General features: G+C 41.4%; 1 protein-coding gene across 30 annotated transcripts in view; it reads right to left on the reverse strand.

The window, feature by feature from the left end:
- The window catches only part of Rims1 (regulating synaptic membrane exocytosis 1), a 542,679-nt gene that overhangs the window by 211,587 nt on the left and 309,763 nt on the right, over positions 1 to 21,329 (reverse strand). For all 30 annotated transcript variants that reach the window (XM_085836062.1, XM_085836010.1, XM_085836009.1 and 27 more), the window contains one exon: positions 18,800 to 19,641. In XM_085836062.1, coding sequence (XP_085692188.1) covers positions 18,800 to 19,641 — 842 coding nt within the window. The remainder of the gene's footprint in view (positions 1 to 18,799; positions 19,642 to 21,329) is intronic.

The following is a 21,329-nucleotide window of genomic DNA, read 5'->3' on the forward strand; positions in this document are numbered from 1 at the left end:
TAGTTGCATAAACACCAGACCTCATTAGAAATACTGCCATTATTAATCTTTACCACAAAGAGTAAAACACAATTCTTATAAAAAGATTATGAAAGAATGTATTTAAATTCAGGTATGTTTCTCCGCTCCATCTCTCTTAACTAAATGCAAGCTTCTCTGGGAGTGTCCAAAGGAGAACCCTACACTGACACTAGTCTGTAATCCTTTACAAGCTTCTAGGCGTATATGTGTCTGATAGACTCTTTCCTCAAGCCAACATCCCAAACACCGAGAAAAGAGAAATCATGTTCAGACCAAGCTTTTGGTATTGAAATATTAAGTGATGATATTTCAGTACTGCAGATGAACACACAGCAGGCCAAGAGCACAGCAAGAGTTTGAATCCAACAGTGACAACAACCAGCCATGCTAACAATGCGTCAGCTAGCCATCTCCTTGAGTCTGAAGGATGACTTCTGCCTCATGGCCAACACAGACTGTGTTCTTTAGTGATTTACAGCTGAAGCTCAGAATCTTGGCGGATTATAACACATTCTATGCTACTGACTTAGCTCTTTCTTTAAACTCCAGTGGGTACTGCCAGGATCTGATGTCAGTAGCTTGTGAAGCTACTAGCAAGTACTTGTACAAACGAAAGGATCCCTAATCAGCTGGGTTCAGATGAGGCTGCATGTTCTATTCATTTTTAAAACAGTCTCAGGGTACATCCACACTAAAGGCTTCAAGAAGTGCTGCATCAAGGATTTGTTAGTCCATTAACACCAGTCAAACAAATTTGAGTATATATATATATATATATGCGCAACTGCTTCATATAAGTAGCAGTTGAGGAAATGCTTACATTATTAATTCTCATTTCTGATATGTTAAAACATGTGGTCATTAACAAGAAAGACAGGGAAGTAATGGATTCTGTTTTTACTGATCTAGAGGTGTTATCCAGGGTCAAGCTGGAGTGGTTTCATTAAGAGTAGGCATTGTTCCATGTCCTTCTCTGTCATTAAGATGTCTGTGATCATGCTTGCAAAATATCATCTCAGCTATCTGCATCCTGAATGACATGTGCATACTTCAGTATTAATGTCTTCTGTTTATTCAATACCACACTGACATAACTGTCATGAGTCAAACCTACAAAGCCTAATAAATAAAAAAAAAAATCTACCAAAAGAAAGTCTAACTGGAATACAAAAAAAAAAAAAAAACAGTTCAAATTATCTATGTCTAAACAAGGAAGTCATTATACAAAATAACATTTTATAAAATAACAAGAGTGTGAGAGAATGTGAAATTAGTTCTAAAGACATCGAGATGGATAAAATTTCAGGATTTGAGAAAATAGTGTGCTTAGTTCAATTTTATGGTATCTAGAGAATTGTTCATGTTTTGAATTTTCTTTGACAGAAGGCTTCAACTTACATTATAAAGATTTATGTCTTCTACAAGGGGGCTTTGAACAATAGAAGCAAATCTGGTTATAAACTGTGTAGCCTGGAAATTATTAGGAAAGGTAAAAAAGGACAGTGTAACTGATGCCATCCAAGGACTGCATCCCACCCACATCGCTCAAACTCAAAGTAACCTGCAGGGCTGTGTATTGTAGTCTAGTTTTAACAATGATACCATCTATAGCATGCATATATACATATGACCACACACTTGTATTTATTTTCAGTATGTTAAAAGGCAAGTATATCTTCAAGTATTGAGCAATATAATTTACCTCAATTTGTGTTATGTTCTAAGCCCAGATTACTAGAGTTTCTAGATGAAACTGCAGCAATATTAGGTATGATATATAAAGGGAGACAGGTAAAGCAATATGCCTAAAAGTCAGATGGATAATGGTAGACCATGTTCCTGGAGTGACATTTTAGGATTTGATTCATCTTAAATATGATGTCTCCCATCTATGCCAGTAACTGACCAACACATTTACTACAGCTGTTCTAGCAAAGTGGCACACGTTGAACTCTAGAATGATGTTTAAAGGATAACTGGAGGCAAGTACAAATGCTTTAGCCACTAGTGCAATTCTCCATAAATGATAGTAAACAAGGCAAAAAGGGGGCACAGCAAGATGGCTCAGTGAGTAAAGGCACTGGGCATGAAAATTGGACAACCAGAGTTCAAAACCCAGACCCACAAGAAGGTGGAAGAAGAGGCTCTCTCTGGCTTCCATATGTGCATTGTAGAAATGGCATGCACATACATCTAATGCAAGAGAGAGGGGGGAGGGAGGGATGGAGGGAGGGAGAGGGAGAGAGAGAGAGACTGCATAAATTTTTATAACATAAAATAGGTCAAAATAAAAAGGGGACTAATAGAAAAAGCCATAAAATATATTCTTTGGGCAACATAAAGGGAATATGAAGAGTTCACACTTAGGGCACACTTATGTCATAAATGTATAACAGAACAAGGTAACACCTGTTCAAAGTCACATTGATTATATACCTTGATTTAGAATTAAAGAACAATGTCTGCATAATAAATCCAACCTAAAACACCCACCTCTGGAACAGAAGAAGGTTTTAGTTTCATTTGGGGGAGGTGATAAGGATATTTTTATTTGGCTTACATTTCTTGGGTCAGAGTCCATTGCAGGAACTCAAACAGTGTGGGAAGCTGGAAGCGGGCACTGATGCAAAGACCCTGGTTTGGGAGGAGGGATGGGGTTGCTATATTCTGGCTTACTTTTTATGATCTGCTCAGCAGCCTGTTTTCTTTTTTTCTTTTATTAGTCATTTTATTTATTACATTTCAAATGATATCCTCCTTCCCAGTTTCCCCTCCACAAATCCCCTATCCCATTGCCTCTATGAGGGTGCTCCTCCAGCCACTCACCCACTCCCGCCTCATTGCTCTAGCATCTCCCTACACTGGGCCATTTAGCCACCACAGAACCAAGGGCCTCACCTCCCATTGGTGCCAGATGAAACCATTCTCTGCTACATATGTATCTGGAGCCATTGGTCCCTTCATGTATACTCTTTGGTTGGTAGTCCCCATCACTGTTGCTGATGCCAAGAAGTGCTTGCTGACAGGAGCCTGGTATGGCTGTCCCCTGAGAGGTTTGCCAGGACCTGACTAATACAGATGCAGATACTGAGCCCAGGGCCTCAATGGAAGAATTGGAGAAGGACTGAAGGGGCTGAAGGGGATCACAACCCCATAAGAACAGTGTCTACTAACTGGACCACCCAGATTTTAGTTTCTTATACCCAGAGCTTAGTGAGAAACTGGATGAAGGGTTTATCTCAGGCATATGAAGGTTTAAGATGCACCCTCCTTCCACTGTAGGAAAAGCACTTTTGAAAGTCCTGCCCTTAAGAAGAAATGTTATTTTCAATTCCCCAGATTTTCTGAGGACAATACTCTTCAGACCATGTGTGTTTTTGAGTTCCAAGCTCCTAGCCATATCAGGTATTGATTTACCCACAGGCAACTGCTTAAACGCCACCCTACAAATGCTTAAATCATGACTCCTATTTCATTTCTGGAACTTAGGAATTTTTCACTGACACCAACTCGGCACTGCCTTTATCTTTATCTGACACCATCTTTATCTTTCCCTTTTACATTTTTTCAGGAGAATTTGACTATTTTTGATTTATTAATCTTAGGCATATTAATATAAGCTCTAAAGAGCTTCAAATGGTGTCCTGGTTAGCTTTTTCCTCTCTGTTATATTGGCATCTGTAAACGATATTTCTAAGTTTGAAAGCCATTAAAGGGATGCATTCATTTGTCTTTGCTAGGCTACAAGTCAAGTAATGCTGTCTGGATCAATGGAACTTTCTTTATTACCATGTTAGATGGCTATTCAGTTTCTTACTATTGTCACAGATGGAAATTATCTCTTCACTATAGAAACAACGGGTTGAAAAACCTTGACGTGAGTTGAGCAAAATAAAACAGACTTCAAATAGCAAGCTGTAAAAGAATGCATACAGTGGGCAAAAGCATCAAGAACACTCTCCTGCTGCATGGAAGACACACTACACGGAAAAGGGTTTTCACCTAACGATTGGGGTACAGTATTTTCCATTCTACATGCTACCCTTCTTTATTTGAAGCCCATTAGCATATCTTTAAGTATTCAACAAAGTAAATCACAGCCAGTGATTTCTTAGAATAGAGAACAGGCTGCAATTGCTCCCTAATTGCTTGAGCAACAGGGTAGGATTAGGATTTGTGGCTGTGGAGGAAGTATGTCACTGGGGTAGCTTTTGAAACTTCCCAAGGATGTAAGCTTCCAGTCACAGCTCCAGCACCATGCCTGCCTGCCTGCTGCCATAGTCCCCGCCATGAAGGTGACGAACTCTGATCCCCTTGAAACAATGAACCCCAACCAAAGCCCTCCTGGCCTTGTGGTGTTGTATCACAGAAATAGAAAAGTAACTAATACAGAAGTTGGTACCATGGATGGAGCATTGCTGTGACAGATCTAACCACATGGGTTTTGGTTTTTGGACTTGTTTGTTTTTGTTTTTAGATTTTTTTCCTTTGTTTTGGTTTATTGGAATGAATTCGGGAAGACTCTGGGACGATTGAAGGGAAAAGCAGATGGCTGCAAGCAGAGATTGATGGCAACCCTAGAAGAAGTGTGGAAGATCATAGTATTGAAAGCTATGTGGACTGTGGAGACCCAGCTAATGAAGCTTCAGAGGGAAGGAGAGACTGGACTAGCAGGCACACTACAAACCACTCCTAGTGTATTTTCGCAAAGGCTATAGACCATGTCTTTTCTTTAACTCCTTTGCACACATTGTAAACTTAGCTGGGTGGAGTCTAGACCTGAGCCCACTGCTCCCTTTAATCCCTTCACTATGGGGCTTTTCTTTAATCTGGCTCTCTCCTTGAACACAGGAGTTAGCTGCATTCCACTTCCTGATGCCCCTTTCCTCCTCAAACGGTACACTTTTGTAGCCTTCCTTGGTCGGTTTGCTCCTTTTTTATTATAGATCTGCATAAGAGTGACCACTAACAACCACAGGACAAAGCTTTTCTTTCACTTTAGCCTCAGGCTGACTTTTCAGACAAGGGCAAAAGGCAGCTACATTCTTTGCCAAACTATCACAAGAACAGTCTCTAGGTCACAAACTTAAATTCTTTCCCCCTGAAACCTCTTAAATCAAGCCCTCACCCTCTGCAACACTTGCCTTCCACTCTTCAACTAGTATGGCCCACCAACCCCCACATAACACATTCAAATGTTTTTCTAATCCACAGCCCCAAAGTCCGTATTTCTCCAAACTGAAACATAGTCAGGCAATACCCTAGCCCTACCTTTCATAGCAATACCCCAGTCCCCAGTGCCAACTTTTGTCTTAGTGATGGTTTTCTTTCCTGTGAAAAGACACCATAACCATGGCAAGTCCTATAAAGTAAAAAGCTTGTGCTGTCTTACACTCTCATAGGTTTAGGACATCATCATCATGGTGGGAAGCTTGGCAGCATCCAGGCACTCATGGTGCTGGAGAGGGAACTGAGAGTTCTATATTTTTATCAGAAAAAGACTGAGACACACTGGCGAGACTTGAGCTTCTGAGTCTCAAAGACCCACCCACAGAGACAAGGCCACATTTCCTAAAAGTGCCACTCCCTATGGGACAAGCATTCAAACACTTCCCTTAGTTATCCTTATCTTCTTCAAAATAGTAAGTAAGATGGTCAAAATAGAAACACATATGTAATTATTCACTACTCTATGCAAGCAAAAAGCATGTTTGTTTATTTTTTCAAAAAGTTACTCAAAAGACAACAAGAAATATGGATAGAGTTAAAATCTGGAGAAAAGTCAATAGTAAGAGTGACCCACCAACAGGAAGACTAGTATAAGTAGCCTGGGCAACGGGAAGCAATCTCTAACCCAGTTCCTCTACTCAACAGAGCTGGAAGAACCCCACTTTCACCTCCCAGGACTATGTTTCCATCTTTGTGATGTCATACAGGAAACAGCTGAAGAGTCAAAGCACAAGCTATGTGCTCCAAGACACCATTACTTAAGAGATGCTAATTAATCAATAACATTTTACTAGCCCTGCCCTTTCACCAGACGAATCAATACAGGACATAGTCCACCAAGAAGAAAAAATAAAGTTGGAAAAAGAGAGGTGTAAGCAGTCATGAAAACCGGACTGTAAATAGCATATTGAATAAGGTGATACAGGGTCAGAAAGAAATACTGCATGTTCTCTCCATGTGTAGAGCCTAGTTTCAAATTTCCATATATGAATATTTAGGAAGGAGAAGTACCACAAGAGAGGTCAGGGAATGAGAAAGCAGTCCTTGAGAGGAAAAAAAAATGAGCCTTAAAGAAATTCTAAACATCAACATTACTTGCATTTAAGCAACTGCCATCATAACTTCAACTCCCCATTTCCTGAGCAATACACTACTGAATGTATAATTGGATGGAGGATTTCCTAAAGGTCCTTAGTCATCAACGTAATTTGTAATTTCTCAAATGACCAACTCTCTGCAGCCCCTAAATCGAATGTTTGTTTCTTATTCTTTAGGGAAATTTCATTTCCAGGATCCTGTCTTTCTTGCCATTCAGCTACCCATCAATTCACACTAAGTGGTATGTTGTGTTTCACTCTTATTTTGGATGTTATTTACTGATGCTGCTTTTTGATTAGATATTTTCTTCATTTACATTTCAAATGTTATCCCAAAAGTCCCCTTATACCCTCCCCTACCCCACCCTGCTTCCCAACCCACCCACTCCTGCTTCCTGGCCCCGGCGTTCCCCTGTACTGGGGCATATGATCTTTGCAAGACCAGGGGCCTCTCCTCCCATTGATGGCCAACTAAGCCATCCTCTGCTACATATGCAACTAGAGGCACAGTTCTTGGGGGTACTGGTTAGTTCATATTGTTGTTCCTCCTATAGGGTTGCCGATCCCTTTAGCTCCTTGGGTATTTTCTCTAGCTCCTTCTTTAGGGGCCCTGGGTTACATCCAATAGATGACTGTGAGCATCCACTTCTGTACTTGCCAGGAACTGGCGTAGCCTCACAAGAGACAGCAATATCAGGGTCCTGTCAGCAAAATCTTTTGGCATATGCAATAGTGTCTGGGTTTGGTGGTTGTATATGGGATGGATCCCCGGGTGGGGCAGTCTCTGGATGGTCCTTTCTTCCATCTCAGCTTTGAACTTTGTCTCTGTAAGTCCTTCCATGGGTATCTTGTTCCCCATTCTAAGAAGGAACAAAGTATCCACACTTTGGTCTTCCTTCTTCTTGAGTTTCATGTGTTTTGCAAATTGTATCTTGGGTATTCTAAGTATCTGGGCTAATATCCACTTATCAGTGAGTGCATATCATGTGTGTTCTTTTGTGATTGGGTTACCTCACTCAGGATGATATCCTCCAGATCCATCCATTTGCCTAGGAATTTCATAAAATCATTGTTTTCAATTGCTGAGTAGTACTCCATTGTGTATATGCACCACATTTTCTGTATCCATTCCTCTGTTGAGGGACATCTGGGTTCATTCAAGCTTCTGACTATTATAAATAAGGCTGCTATGAACATAGTGGAGCATGTGTCCTTATTACCAGTTGGAACATCTTCTGGGTATATGCCCAGGAGAGGTATTGCTGGATCTTCCTGTAGTACTAATGTCCAATTTTCTGAGGAACTGCCGGACTGATTTCCAGAGTGGTTGTACCAGCTTGCAATCCCACTAACAATGGAGGAGTGTTCCTTTTTCTCCACATCCTTGCCAGCATCTGCTGTCACCTGAATTTTTGATTATAGTCATTCTGACTGGTGTGAGGTGGAATCTCAGGGTTGTTTTGATTTGCATTTCCCTGATGATTAAAGATGTTGAACATTTTTTCAGGTGTTCCTAGCCATTCCGTATTCCTCAGTTGAGAACTTTTTGTTTAGTTCTGAACCCCATTTTTAATAGGGTTATTTGAGTTTCTGGAGTCCATCTTCTTTAGATTGATAGATAGATAGATAGATAGATAGATAGATAGATAGATAGATAGATAGATTGGATATTAGTCACCTATCTGATTTAGAATTGGTTAAGATCCTCTCTCAATCTGTTGGTGGCCTTTTTGTCTTATTGACAGTGTCTTTTGCCTTACAGAAGTTTTGCAGTTTTATAAGGTCCCATTTGTTGATTCTTGATCTTACAGCACAAGCCATTGCTGTTCTGTTGAGAAAATTTTCCCCTGTGCCCATCATTCTTAATTCAAAGAGCAATTCTAGCCTACAATGCATGCTCCACACTTACCTCTGGATAGTTACTTGTTGTATTTCATTAAAATATTCACTAAGTAAATATTTTGTGGCAGAATATCACACTTCTTTCTTTATACTTCAAAATAATGAATGCCCAATTTTTTAAACAAAGAAACACATTTCTGAGATGAGATAAAGACCTCCCATGTGCTTGGCAAATGTTTTATCACTGGGCAACACCCCCAAATTTAATTTGCTATCATTCATCCTACTGGTAACTGTTGACTACAGTACTTTTTCCAAATGCATTTAAACTAATAAACTGGAAGGATTCACTAATAATTAAAAGATAGGAAAGTTACTATTCCTCCTTCAGTTATCCATGCTATTTTAGTATATATTTTTCTCCTTATTCAAGTTTATACCGCTACATGTTAAAACTAATTCATCATTGAAAATGGTATTTCAACATAAGTAAATTTAAAGTGTCATGAGTAAGGTTGAATATTAAGTGTATAAACATTATTGCTCCATCTAAGCTTTTGAGTTGCTTCCCTCTGGAAACACAAATATCTACAAAACGGAGAACAACATTAGGAAGAGAACTAAATACTTCAAGACAGTAGTAGAATTTCAAGAGGAGGAAGTGAAATTTAAGTCTTGCCCGGCATTTGAGGGCATTTTAAGGGGCAGAGTCTTGTCAAGAAATCGAGACAGAGAAGACAGAGATAAATGTGGAAGTCAGAGAAGGACTACTGATCAGTCGTCAGGAGCAGCATGCCAGAGAAGGTGAGACTTGATAGGCAGGCTTGAACTCCAGAGGGAAGACAAAGGATGGACAGTTCAGATTTCGTTCTGTAAGAGTGTTACCTCTGAACTGACAGGATAATAAGACATGAGAGCCACCACCACAACTGCATCCAATGATTCCCTAGATTCCCAACCAAAGTTGATAACTTAAATTTCTCTTTTTCCAAATTTTCATTTAAAAAAATTTAAAATGTGGGTCTGTTCATGTCTCTGTGTGTGTGAGTGTGTGTACGCACATCCACCTGTCTGTATGCATGTCTATCTATGTGTGCATGTCTCTCTGTGTGTGCATGTTTGGGTGTGAGTGAACATGTCTGTGTGGGGTGTATATGCATATGATATTCCCATGAAGGCCAGAAGAAGGCATCAGCACTCTCAAAGCTCGAGTTATAGGCTTCTATAAGCTACTCAACATGTGTGCTGGAAACTGAACTTGGTCATCTGCAAAAGCAGCATACACTGCTAGCCACTGGACCATCTTCTCAACCCGTTTCAAGCATTTTCAAGGCCACTGATCTGTTCCTCAACCCTTCTGTGAAATCTCAAGCAACACAGGGACATTCTAAGGCAGAACTCACTTCTGCTAGTGTGCTAGAAACTTATTTCCAGGTGTTGAGTTGGAGTTCAAAGGAACAGCTAGATATGTCCACTATTTATTTTATTCCCATAATTCCAGTTATTTTTTTATCCTTTTCCCAGGCACATATATTTCTAAATATACATGGGACTTATTTATGAGACAAACTTACCATGATGCTTTAATGCTTGCCCTTGACTTTGAACTAGCATGTACCTGGTAGAGTGAGTCACACTATTGATTTGGAACAAATACAGAAAGGAAAATGAGAAAAAACTATCAGATATCTCCTCTGATCAATCAATTTATCAAAGTTCTTCCTTCTATGAGTGCCTTCTTCTCCTTCTACCATGTATGCCTACCTCCTCAATGTCCATCCTTGCTTCAGGACTAAAGTAATAGATTATGCTAACCATGACCCAAACTCTGTAAACTGTGAGACACAGTAAAGAAGTCTCTCTTAACGTTATACCCAGTATTTGGTTGTATAATGAAGAACCCTTGTACTACTAGTTTCTTTTATACCCCTGTGATAAAGTACCCGAAGGAAGTAACTTAATGGAGGAAAGATCTGTTGTGGTCCATGCAGTTGATCATGATGAAGAACACACAAATGTGGTCTCAGATCAGTCTGTGGTAAGAAGATCTTAGAGCAGTAGCCTCTTATATGGTGTTCATGAGAAACGGGGGGGGGGGGGGGACAGAGGTGGGAGGGATGAGAGAGCGGAAGACAGAGGGAAAGGGAGAGGGAGAGGGAGAGGGAGAGGGAGAGGGAGAGGGAGAGGGAGAGGGAGAGGGAGAGGGAGAGGGAGAGGGAGAGGGAGAGGGAGAGGGAGAGGGAGAGGGAGAGGGAGAGGGAGAGGGAGAGGGAGAGGGAGAGGGAGAGGGAGAGGGAGAGGGAGAGGGAGAGGGAGAGGGAGAGGGAGAGGGAGAGGGAGAGGGAGAGGGAGAGGGAGAGGGAGAGTTTTCAGGGTAGAAGCAGAGCAGCTACAGTCCTCAAGGCTGCCCACTTTCGGTGATAGACTTCTACCAAGTTCACAGTCCCAAAGGTTCAATAACTTCATGAAAGAGCTTTATTGCTTGGGCCAAGTGTGAAATTGTATGAGCCCATGGGGAAACATTTCACAGCCAAACTATAACAGTGAATCAAACAGAAAATTATTCCTCCATTATTTTAGTGAAAATACACACTCCATGCCACTGTACACCCACCACAAGTATGGAACTCATCTTAGGTTTTAGAAAGTCTTGCAAGAATTTCCCTTTAGGTTCAGAGAATACCTTGCTTTTCACCTTCTGAGCAATGTAGGAACTGTTAAGGATATGAGGAATTTAAGGCTAGTGAGGTGGATCAATTAATAAACACACTTACCATGTAAGCTTTTCATCTGAGTTCAATACCTGGAACCCACATAAATGAAGGGGACAACAGATTTCACAAAGTTGTCCTATGGCCTCTACATCCATGCCATGACAGATGCAAACACATATATCATCATCACTGCCACTGCCACCACTACTACCATCGTCACCATTACCAACATCCTCCTCCTCGTTGCCATCAGTATTTCAAAAGAAAAGAATATGGGAACTCTTGGAGATAATATAAATTAATTTTGCTCTTATGACATGAATATGGATCATAAGGGGGCAAGTTATGATTTAAATGAATAGTTTGCACATCAGACAGATGTGCAGACACCTTGGTTGTCAACTGATTGCGACACATCTCTAAGATGAGGGCTCATAGAACTAAGTGTTTCTTTGAAGGCACATACTAAGGGTTAACTAAGAGAGAAGCCCTGTTTTGAACCTGCGTGATACTACCTCATGCACTATGATGGAATAAGGGACTGCAGGAAGAAATTATATCATAGAAATAATCATTCATTCTATATGCACTATTTCCATCCCTTTCTTCCTCCCCTTTTCTCATTGCCAAGAATTGAGCAGCCATGGCTCTATATCCCTGCTAATATGTTCTCCTCATCTTGGGCCCAGAATGAATGGACATGAGGGTTATAGACTGAACTGAACCACTGACAAATTGAGGCAAAACAGCTCCTCACTTTAACATGCTTCTCATGACTCGTCGAAGAAACCAGCCCTACCAGTATCTACATCTGGGACGTGTAGACTGCCAAACTGTGAGAAAATACATTTCTGTTATTTATATCATCCTGTCTGGTAAAATTCTGTGTAGACTTAAGGAACTAATACAATCATGATTTCATCTTGTGGATAACAGCCTTAGTTTTCTGAAAATAAATTTGGATATGCCAGTTGGAATGATAGAATTGCTCATGAATAAGTAAATAAATAAATAAAATTGGTAGGAAGAAGAAAAAATAAGACATGCAAAGAAGATGATCATAAGCAAGAAACGTTAAATTCAGAATGGCAGGGAATCAGAGTTGTCACGTGACATACAAAGAACCATGTAGGAGGCATAAGTGAATTTCTATATGGTAATTCTCATCAGTGGCTGACATAGATGGAGCCTCTCAATCATGTGCATGGGTTATAGACTGCAAATAAAACATCAGTTAGAGGCCTTTGAATAGAATCAGACTCAATCCCGCCATTCTAGGGACACGACTAAATACTAGAACAAGGTTCAATTCCCAAACGTAGTGTCAGAAATCCACTGGAAACAAGGCAGCCACACTGGCCCATGGGCAAGCAGACTAGCAAGTAGACAGGTGACAGACATTTCTCAGAACTTTAGGCTGGAGCTAGAACCAAAATGTGTTCTACACTGGAAGACAGAGGACAAGGGAGAAGCCTCAAGGGCAGGGAATGGGGAAGCTCTGAATACCCAAGGTCCCTTCTCCTTCCAGGATGGTATGGAAAGAGAGTGTCTTGTGCTTCTGAGATCTTGTGATTCTGCTGAGCTGAACCAAGAGTAAGGACAACCTTTTCATTCACCGGGTAAAATGGGTCAGAACACTGCAGTATGATTCTGCATTTTACAAGGGACCTGACTGAGATCAAAAGGTGAAGATGAGATCCTCAATAGCAGACAGTTTTCTGAATGGGCTTTGAAGCGCCAACATTTCCCCTTCAAATGACCAGCACATACTTATTTTTAAGATGTTCTATATGGATACAGTTATCACATATCACATGCAAATCTTATGTGATTATTTTTAAGGATGTAGTGCAGATGTTAATTTAGTTTTCCTAAGTCAAGAACAGAGACTTATATCAGATGCTGCTAAATGACTAATATTCCTAGCTGGAGCCTAATTTGGAAAGATATATTATGGGATATAATTATGTTAGATGTAAAGATTTGAATTCCTTTTTATGGAGTTTCTTTCCTTTTTATAGAATTTCTTTATATTCATAACTCCTATCTTAGAGAAAAGAAGATTTTTTTGGTCATTTTTATATAGGGAAGAATCTGAAACTAAAAGCCTAGCCTTCTTTATGATTTGCCTATTTTTAATATATTATTAGAAATGGGGAATCATGTTACATGCGAGAGAAAGACAAGAGATAGAGACAGACAGATAGACAGCAAAAAAGTTGGGAGGAGTTACAGTCTTCCCATCTCTCCCAAACATGTAAATTTCACATATGTTTAAACAGCTGAGGCCAATTCCATGTCTCTCATGTAGAGACCCATCTCTGGTCTCTTCACCTTTCTCTCATTTCTCCCTCTGGTCTCTCTCCCTCCTCTGACCAAAGCCAGCAGCACCTGAGATAATCACTCACTGGTACAGGCTAAAAGGAAGAAGTGTGTCTATCTCTCCTTCATCAAAGCCAGACACCGGTCTTTTTTTCCTTTCCAGTATCATTTGTAATACCTAAAGGATGAGAAATCAGACAGGTCAAATTCTTGTGCGTTAATGCTCATGTGAGTCTTCCCAGCTGTCAAAGGACCATCCTACGACCCTCTCCACCATGTGTAAGTTAATGAGACAAATTAAAGAATAAACACTTGGTTGGACACTAAGCAAGCATACAGGAATATATAAAGTGGAAAAGTATATGCATACACACACACACACACACACACACACACAGAGAGAGAGAGAGAGAGAGAGAGAGAGAGAGAGAGAGACCACACATACATACACACACACACACACACACACACAGACACACAGAGAGAGAGAGAGAGAGACCACACATACATACACACACACACACACACACACACACACACACAGTTCAAATGAATAGAGAATTTACATTGTATCATTTTACCCACAGTGAAGGAATCAAGCCACTTCTTCCATCTCCTTCTGACGTAGGACTTTGATATTAAGTTCCTTGCTAGAATAAGTGAATCAACAACCTTGGAAAAAAGTAGTAGTTTTTCTTTATCCCTGAACTGGCTTCAATTCTTTCTTTTCTCAAGATGGCACCATCTTGGCCTGTCTTTACTCACAGACCTCTTCATAAATGTTCACCCGAGCTCATCACGGAAATTATGAGCCTTTCAATAGTCAAGATTAAGTTTACTGTTTGCCCTTTCTCTTTTGTGGAATGTCTTCATTAAAGCCCTCCTGCCAAGGCTCAGAGATCTATGCTGAAGTAAAGACCCAAAAATTCTAAGAACCAGAGATGGATCTTCCAGACACAACAGGGCTGTTGCACGTGTGAATTCACAGACATTGTGTCAGTAGGGACAGCCAGACAAAATTCCAGCACTGAAAAGGGGAGTAGACATAAGCCCCATTCTTCAAAAAGCTATTTGCAATTGATAACTTCTGGGAAAGGAGATTTTTGTTTTCTCCCATTGAGTATCACTGGTTATGCCAGCCATGATCAGGACAGGCTCTATGCCCTGGAGTGGTTGATCAGCATAAAAGAGACTCCATGGTTTCTGTGTGCTTCTTGTTTTGTTTTGTTTTGTTTCAATTTATTTTGCTTTATTGATTTTGCTTGCTTTGATTTTTTTTTTGAGAGAGAGGGGGAGGACAACTGAGAGGAAGAAAGAGAGACAGAGTGATAGCATGAATCTGGGAGAACAGGAAGGTGAGAAGGATCAAGGACATGTTGGGGGAGGAAAAAGAATAAGTTTGAAATATCAATCCCATGACCTGAGAATGCTAGACAGTGACCTACATACCTAATCCTTGTTTTGTTTGGCTTGTTTTTGTGAAAATGTGTCTCACTTTCTATAGACTCCAAGTCACAATTCTTCAGCCTCAACCTCCCAAGGGTCAAGACTACAGTCATGTGTTACCACAGCCAAGAATAATTATCTGTTGATCATACTCTCAAAGGAATGTAAACTCTGTGAGGGAAGGGGATATGCATAGTATGATTAACTTTAGTGTATCCATAGAATGTGATAACTATACATTCCCTAAGAATTCAAAAGACAGCAGAATTTGGTATATACAAGCAATAATGTCAATGGATCAATATGGTAATAAGTAGTTATAATACACTAAATATCATGTTAATGTTTGCATCAATTGTGAAATTAATAAATGGGAAAAACCAATTCCCTAGATACTGTCAACTATAACTTGACCTCTCACTGCTGTAGAGGAATTTTAACCCAGCAATATGGCTGCTCTGGCAAGGGATCACATCCAAGGACCTTCTAGGTTTATATGACCCAGCAAGAATGTAGACATGCCATGGATTACAGTATGATCTGGCTAGAATACAGACACACCCTTAGTACACACTTTTAATCCCTGACAATAAGGTAAGGCTAGTTTGTAGAAGGAAGCAGCCATTTTTGAAAAATCACATTGAATTGAGGGGAAGACAAAGTAATGAATCAGAGAAAGATTTGAGGGAATGAGTCAGAGGTGGGATACATGAAACTCTCATGAGAGCAGCACAGGAAAGAGAGGCTGCTGAAGAGCAGGGAGCGAAAAAGTGAGGCATTGTGTGGTGTGTGCATAAGGTAGTTCTACCAGAATAGTTTTACTGGGATAGGTTGCATAGAGAACAAGCACACAAGTGAAGACAGACAGAGCCAGAAAAGTATGAGGCCAGGCAGAACAATTCAGTCAGAAGCCAGGAGAAGCTGGATTGAATCAGTCAGCTTGGAAGATTAGATTGAAAAGAGGCTAGAAGCTTCCAGGCTAGACCCAAGAACAGAGAAGGAAAGGCTCTGGGCTCAGTCCAAGCTGTGTATTTGCACAGCTTCAGTACAGCTCTCATCTTATCCCTTCATCTGAGGATATAACAGTGATATTTACAGGCTGCCTCTTTAGATCATGTACTAGGGTGGTCTAAAATACATACCATGGCATCCATTGCTCCTCTAGAAACATCTTTAGAGACCTCTCTTTTCCTGATTATCCCACTGGGTCCCCTGACATATAAAGCAATTTGTTTCTCCTTCCCTGTGCATGTCAGACACAGGTAATTTTGTCACAGTGAATACTACTTTAGATACTGCGATGGGTGATTTGGCTCATGCCTTTTTGGGTCATTTTTTACTACACAGCCTAGGCTGACATCATGTCTACGGCAATTCTCCTGCTTCAGCTTCTCGGATGGTTTTAAGATGACAGACCTGAGCCTACGTCCTTCTGAGGCTCACACGTTGAAAGTCTGATTTTACATGTGACAGTGCTCAGAATAAGTTTTGGGAGCAGTACTGAATCATGAGGAATCAGCCATTACCAACTAATCTGATTGATTTGTGATTTAACATTTTATTGATATATGATAGAAATGATTACAGGAGGTAGGTTCTAGTTGAAGGAAATGGGTCACCTGAGACATGGCCTGGAAAGATGTCTCTTGGCCTGCTCCCTTCCTGTTATTCTTTGTTAATGCCACCATGGGAAGGAGAGTCTCTGCAGCAGGTTCATTCCCTCAGCCATAATGCTCTGCCCACTGCAGACTCAAACAACTGAGCCAGCCAACCACCCAAGACATCTCTGAAACTGAGAACCAAATTTAATCTTTCCTCTTTTCAACTTGCTTCGCTCAGGTATTTGCCACTGTGACAAAAAACTAACACAGATGTCTGTAGGGCTGACATCACAAGCAAAATCAAGGCAGGAAGAATGCTAATTTAACATCTGGCTTTGATACATATGCATGATCTTTCATTCAACAACCTCCCAAGCTAGATACTTACGCCAATAAGGAAATGAAGACACGGGAAGGTTAAGGGATGTGTGCTGTCACGAGGTACTGAAGCCTATCACGGATGCTAAAACAGCCTTAGAGAACTGAGGGTGGGGTAGCATTTATTAATAAATTTTGAGTAGGAACATGTTCACTATTAAGAAGTTATTTATATTACAGTTAATACTTCATTATATAGAGATTAATTTAGGAATGAAATATTATAGTAGAACTTTGATGCTGGAAAAATTCAAATTTTTCACTTGAAAATGAGATTAAGTATAAATTAAGACCTAAGGATTTATGATGCTCCTAAATCCCCAGAATAAGAGCTTTTGCTCCAGCTCATGATGTATGTCTAAAGTACCAGCGGAGGCTGCCAGTAGAGGTAAGCAACTGCACACAGCACACTGGGCCCTGCATCCAATGGTCCATGTCACCAGTCAGATGCTCTTAAATCACATACTGCTCCTGTAAGTGATGTGGACCAGAGTCCACATGCATCCAGATGTGTAGCAGAAACTAATGAATATTTGGTGTAATTCTTTTCTTTAAGGAAAATATGCATGTCTATTGCCCCAGTCAATAGTCATCCGCACAGTGGTCAAATGGACACATTAATGTAACTAACACTGACTCCTTTAGGGGAAAATCAAACACAGTTACTGTAACCTACTCATCAACTGACTGTAAAAGCCTGTAGTAGGTGTGCAGCAAGAGATGCCATCTAACTGAAAGCTAAAGGAGTCAGATCCACCTTAAATACATTCGAACTCCAAGACAACTGTCTCAAGGTTTTTTTGTTTGTTGTTTTTTTTGCAAGAACAAGAACACTAATGATAGAAAGAGATTTGTTAACTGTTCCTGTGTAGAGCTGCACACTGTGTGGACACTAGGAGGTGCCAGGAATGCAGAGGGCCCAGGCACAATCTGTATCAAGAGTATGAGAAAGCAAGATTAATTTTTAAATAAAATATACTATATTTAGTCTGTAATATAGTACTGTCTAGAAGTTATAAATTATGGGAAGGTGAAACCTGAAAGAATAGCCCTACCCAAATACAAATACATTGCTAAACTCAAGAAAACGCAATACTCTCAGAAGGAAGTTAGTTACCACCAAAGTTAGAACTGTAGTCCGCTTTATCTGAATGAACAGCATCAGAATGTGACTACCAGCCGCCAAGAGACTTGTGTGATTATAATCTTAAATTGAAGCATTTCCTAGACCAGCACTTTTTAATCTTTTTTGAACATTTGAATTATAGCTGGTGAGATTAAGGAAGTGAATGGTTAAATGTATTTAACTTCAGTTAATTTAAGCCTAAATAGTTATACATGACTATAAGACTGAAAAATACTGATTTAGAGGGAAACACCTATCATACTGTCTCAGTTACTTTGGAATGTGAATTTCATAGCTCAAAATTACTATGCAAAACATACTATCATAATATGTAATAACTCAAATAATATCATTTAGAATCTATTTACAAATTTCAAGAAGGGTCAATTTTAAAATCGAAAACTGTGCCTTTAGAAATTGAATATGTACAACGAAGTTCTTTATATATAGTTGTCTATGGTATAAACAACTCATTTGCATGCACAGTTGAGTTTTCTAGAAAACAAGTTATTCCCCTACAAATGCACACCAAAATAGTAACTTCAAAATGTTAAGATTGCACCTCTCAGTTCCCTGAATGACAGACAGGAAGCAAAATCAGTAAGAAACTTCTCACTCAAAACTGGAGCTGGCAGTGGCGGTTTGTTAAATACATTAAAAATAAATAAATAAACAAAAAAGTACAAGCTTCCACAGTCTGCATTCCTACCCGAGTTCACCTCTAATCTTGGAACACAAACATCTTCACCTGCATCTCTGACCTCAGCACGTGAACCTCAAAAGCCAGTAGACTTGTGTCCACTGGAGACCACGCGCCTCTAAGTGAGGCTCACAGGCATGCCTGAAGGGGGATGGAGGCGCCTGTGCGTCTGGCACGCAGGGACCTCGGAGCGCAGCATCTCCGCTGCAAACGTCCGGTCGCATCTCTCAGGCGCAGGTGCGCCTGGCACAGCGGTCCCCCAGCCCAGCATCTCCGGGCAGGCAGGCACTGGGCGCGCATCTCCACCTCCGAGCCGCGCTCACCTTTCTCGCTCACGCTCTCGCTCTCCAGCTCCACGTCCTCGCAGCTCGTGTACTCCGGCGTGGACACGCCCTCCTCCTCCGAGCTGCTCACCGACATCTGACGCCTCTTGCCTCCCCGCTTGGGCCGGTGCGGCTTGGGCGGGGACGGCCGCACCGACTCGGACTGATCTGAGCTCAGCGAGTCGTTCCGCAGCATGCTTTCCGCTTTCTCGCGCTTGGCCTTGCGCAGGAGCACAGCCGAGCCGGGGTCCAGGCGGCCCTGCTTACGGAGCGGCTCGGGGACGCGCGGTTCGGGCGGCTCTGCGGGACCCGGGGCTGGCCGCGGCGGCGGCGGCCCGTGCTCCGCAGGAGGCTGGGCAGCGGGCGCGCGTGCGCGCGGGGACTCCGGGGGAGAGACCCTGGCGGTGGTCTGCGCGCGCTTGCCCGCCGTGGTCTCGGCTGACACAGCGGCGGCAGCCTCGGTGTGCGGGAGCGCCACGTCGCTGTGGCGCCGCTCGTGCCTCGCTCGGGACACCCGGGCGTGCATGCGCATCTGCTGTTCCTCCAGCGGCGCCTTCACCGGGTAGCGAGCCAGGTTCGGGTCGCTGCGGTACCTAGTCTGATACTCCTCCTCCTTCCTCTGCTTTTCGTCTTCAGCCACCCTGCCATCCTCGCGTTTCTCGAGCCGGTCCGGGTAGTCCTGAGAGCGCCCTTTCTCCAGCCTGCGGGTTTCCCGCCTCTCCTTCCTCTCCCGCTCATCCGTGGTCCCTTCCCCGGGTTGCACCACAGACTTGGGGACACGTTTGCGCTCGCTCTTCGGGCCTGCCTTGCCATTCTGTTCTGAAAGCCCTGGAGCCTTCTTCCTGTGATGCGCAGAGAACAGTTGATAAAATTTAAACAGCACACCAAGAAACATTCTTGTCTCAACATTCAAGCCCTAAATCAATTATTTCATATAATTAGATCGAATCCCATGTCTACTTAAAATTTGAAGTCAAGAACCAGGTTAAATTTATGTACCAATTAAGATTGATAAAGTGATCCTTTGCATTACAATAGAATCAAAAAGTTCTTTTCACCTTTTAAAGTTTGAATTTAAATAAAAAGTTTTAATTCAATAGGAACAGTTTATGCTTACTTTCTTATGACTGAAAATATTTCACACAGTAATAATACGGTCAATAATAACATAAGATCTAAAGACGAGCTTACAGCAGCAAAAGTTGCTTACATCACTGCAAGATCAAATGTGTTTTCCATGCATGTATAATATGAACACTGCGTACTTATGATTCCCGATTATCAAGAAAACCTTTAGAATTACATGCCTGCTCACTTCAGAAATCAAATCTCTGATAGCAGCAAACTAATTTTGATGTGATTATGCCTAAGCCTTTTTATCATTATTGTTAATCAGAAAAGAATGTCTAAACCATACCTTATATTTTAACTTTCTCAAGTCACATCAATAGAAACACTGATATTTGTGTGTTTGTTTGTTTGTTTGTTACATTACTAGGACTCAAAGCCAAAGCTGTGTGCATGCATGCCAGGCAGCCCCCTCTACCACTGAGTGTCCTCAGCTCGGACATAATGCAGTGTTTAAAGCTGCTGTTTCTTCTCATGCATCCTTCATCCCTCCTTATTTCCAAAGAGATCTCCAAAGAAGAAACTAGTTTTTAAGTCATTCTTTATATGCTTTTTGTCACAGGTGAAGAGAAAATTAAAGGAAAGGGGACTGGCAGCTCTTTGAATCCTGTAAAGGTATACTTCATATACTTCAGGGTCCTCTTCAGTATTTCTCCACACGAAGGCCCTGCCCAGGCAAGACCCTGACGTTATGCCGTAAAATATTTTACCCTTGGCTAAGCCTTCTGGACTTATTCCAATGTGCAGTTAAACAGGAGACAACCTAAGGCTTGCTTTGGAATTCTACAGACCATGGGGAATCTAATTCAGGGAGACAGGATTTATTCACAAGTCTGTGAATGTGTGTGTGTGTGCGCGCGCGCGTGCGCGTGTGCACATGTGTGCGCGCATGTATCACATATCTCTGTTTATACACAGCATGGGAATCAGTTGTTTCTATTGTGGGTTAGCAAAGTGCAGTTGCTCAGATACATTGTGGGGTGGGTAAGGGAGAGGGGCTAGTGAGGACAGAAAGGGAACAAAGTGGCAGTGAGTCAAAAAGAAGCAGAGTGAATTTGGCTTAAGGTATTTATACCACTGTGGTACTTCAAAATGAGAAGGGCATGGACCCGAAAATGGATCTTCAAGTCTGAGGTTACGATTTTGCAATAGAAGGAGTCTGATACCACCACATTTTAATAATTACTAACCACAGTTTTCAAAGATCACATGACTGTATTCTTCACAAACATTTCATTGGGTTTCTAGCACTTAATTGCTAGAAGCTTATATTGAATGAGTTTACTCTTCTGGTGATCCTGTGATTATTGCTCACCATGTTCATAACAACATTCAAGGAAGCCCATCTGTGAGGGTGCTTTGAGACAGCTTGAGGGTTATGCAAATGGTAGGTTTGATCCCC

The sequence above is a fragment of the Mus caroli genome, unplaced genomic scaffold (genome assembly GCF_978045245.1).
Source record: "Mus caroli unplaced genomic scaffold, Mus_caroli_1 scaffold_1, whole genome shotgun sequence".
In the NCBI taxonomy this organism is placed as follows: domain Eukaryota; kingdom Metazoa; phylum Chordata; class Mammalia; order Rodentia; family Muridae; genus Mus; species Mus caroli.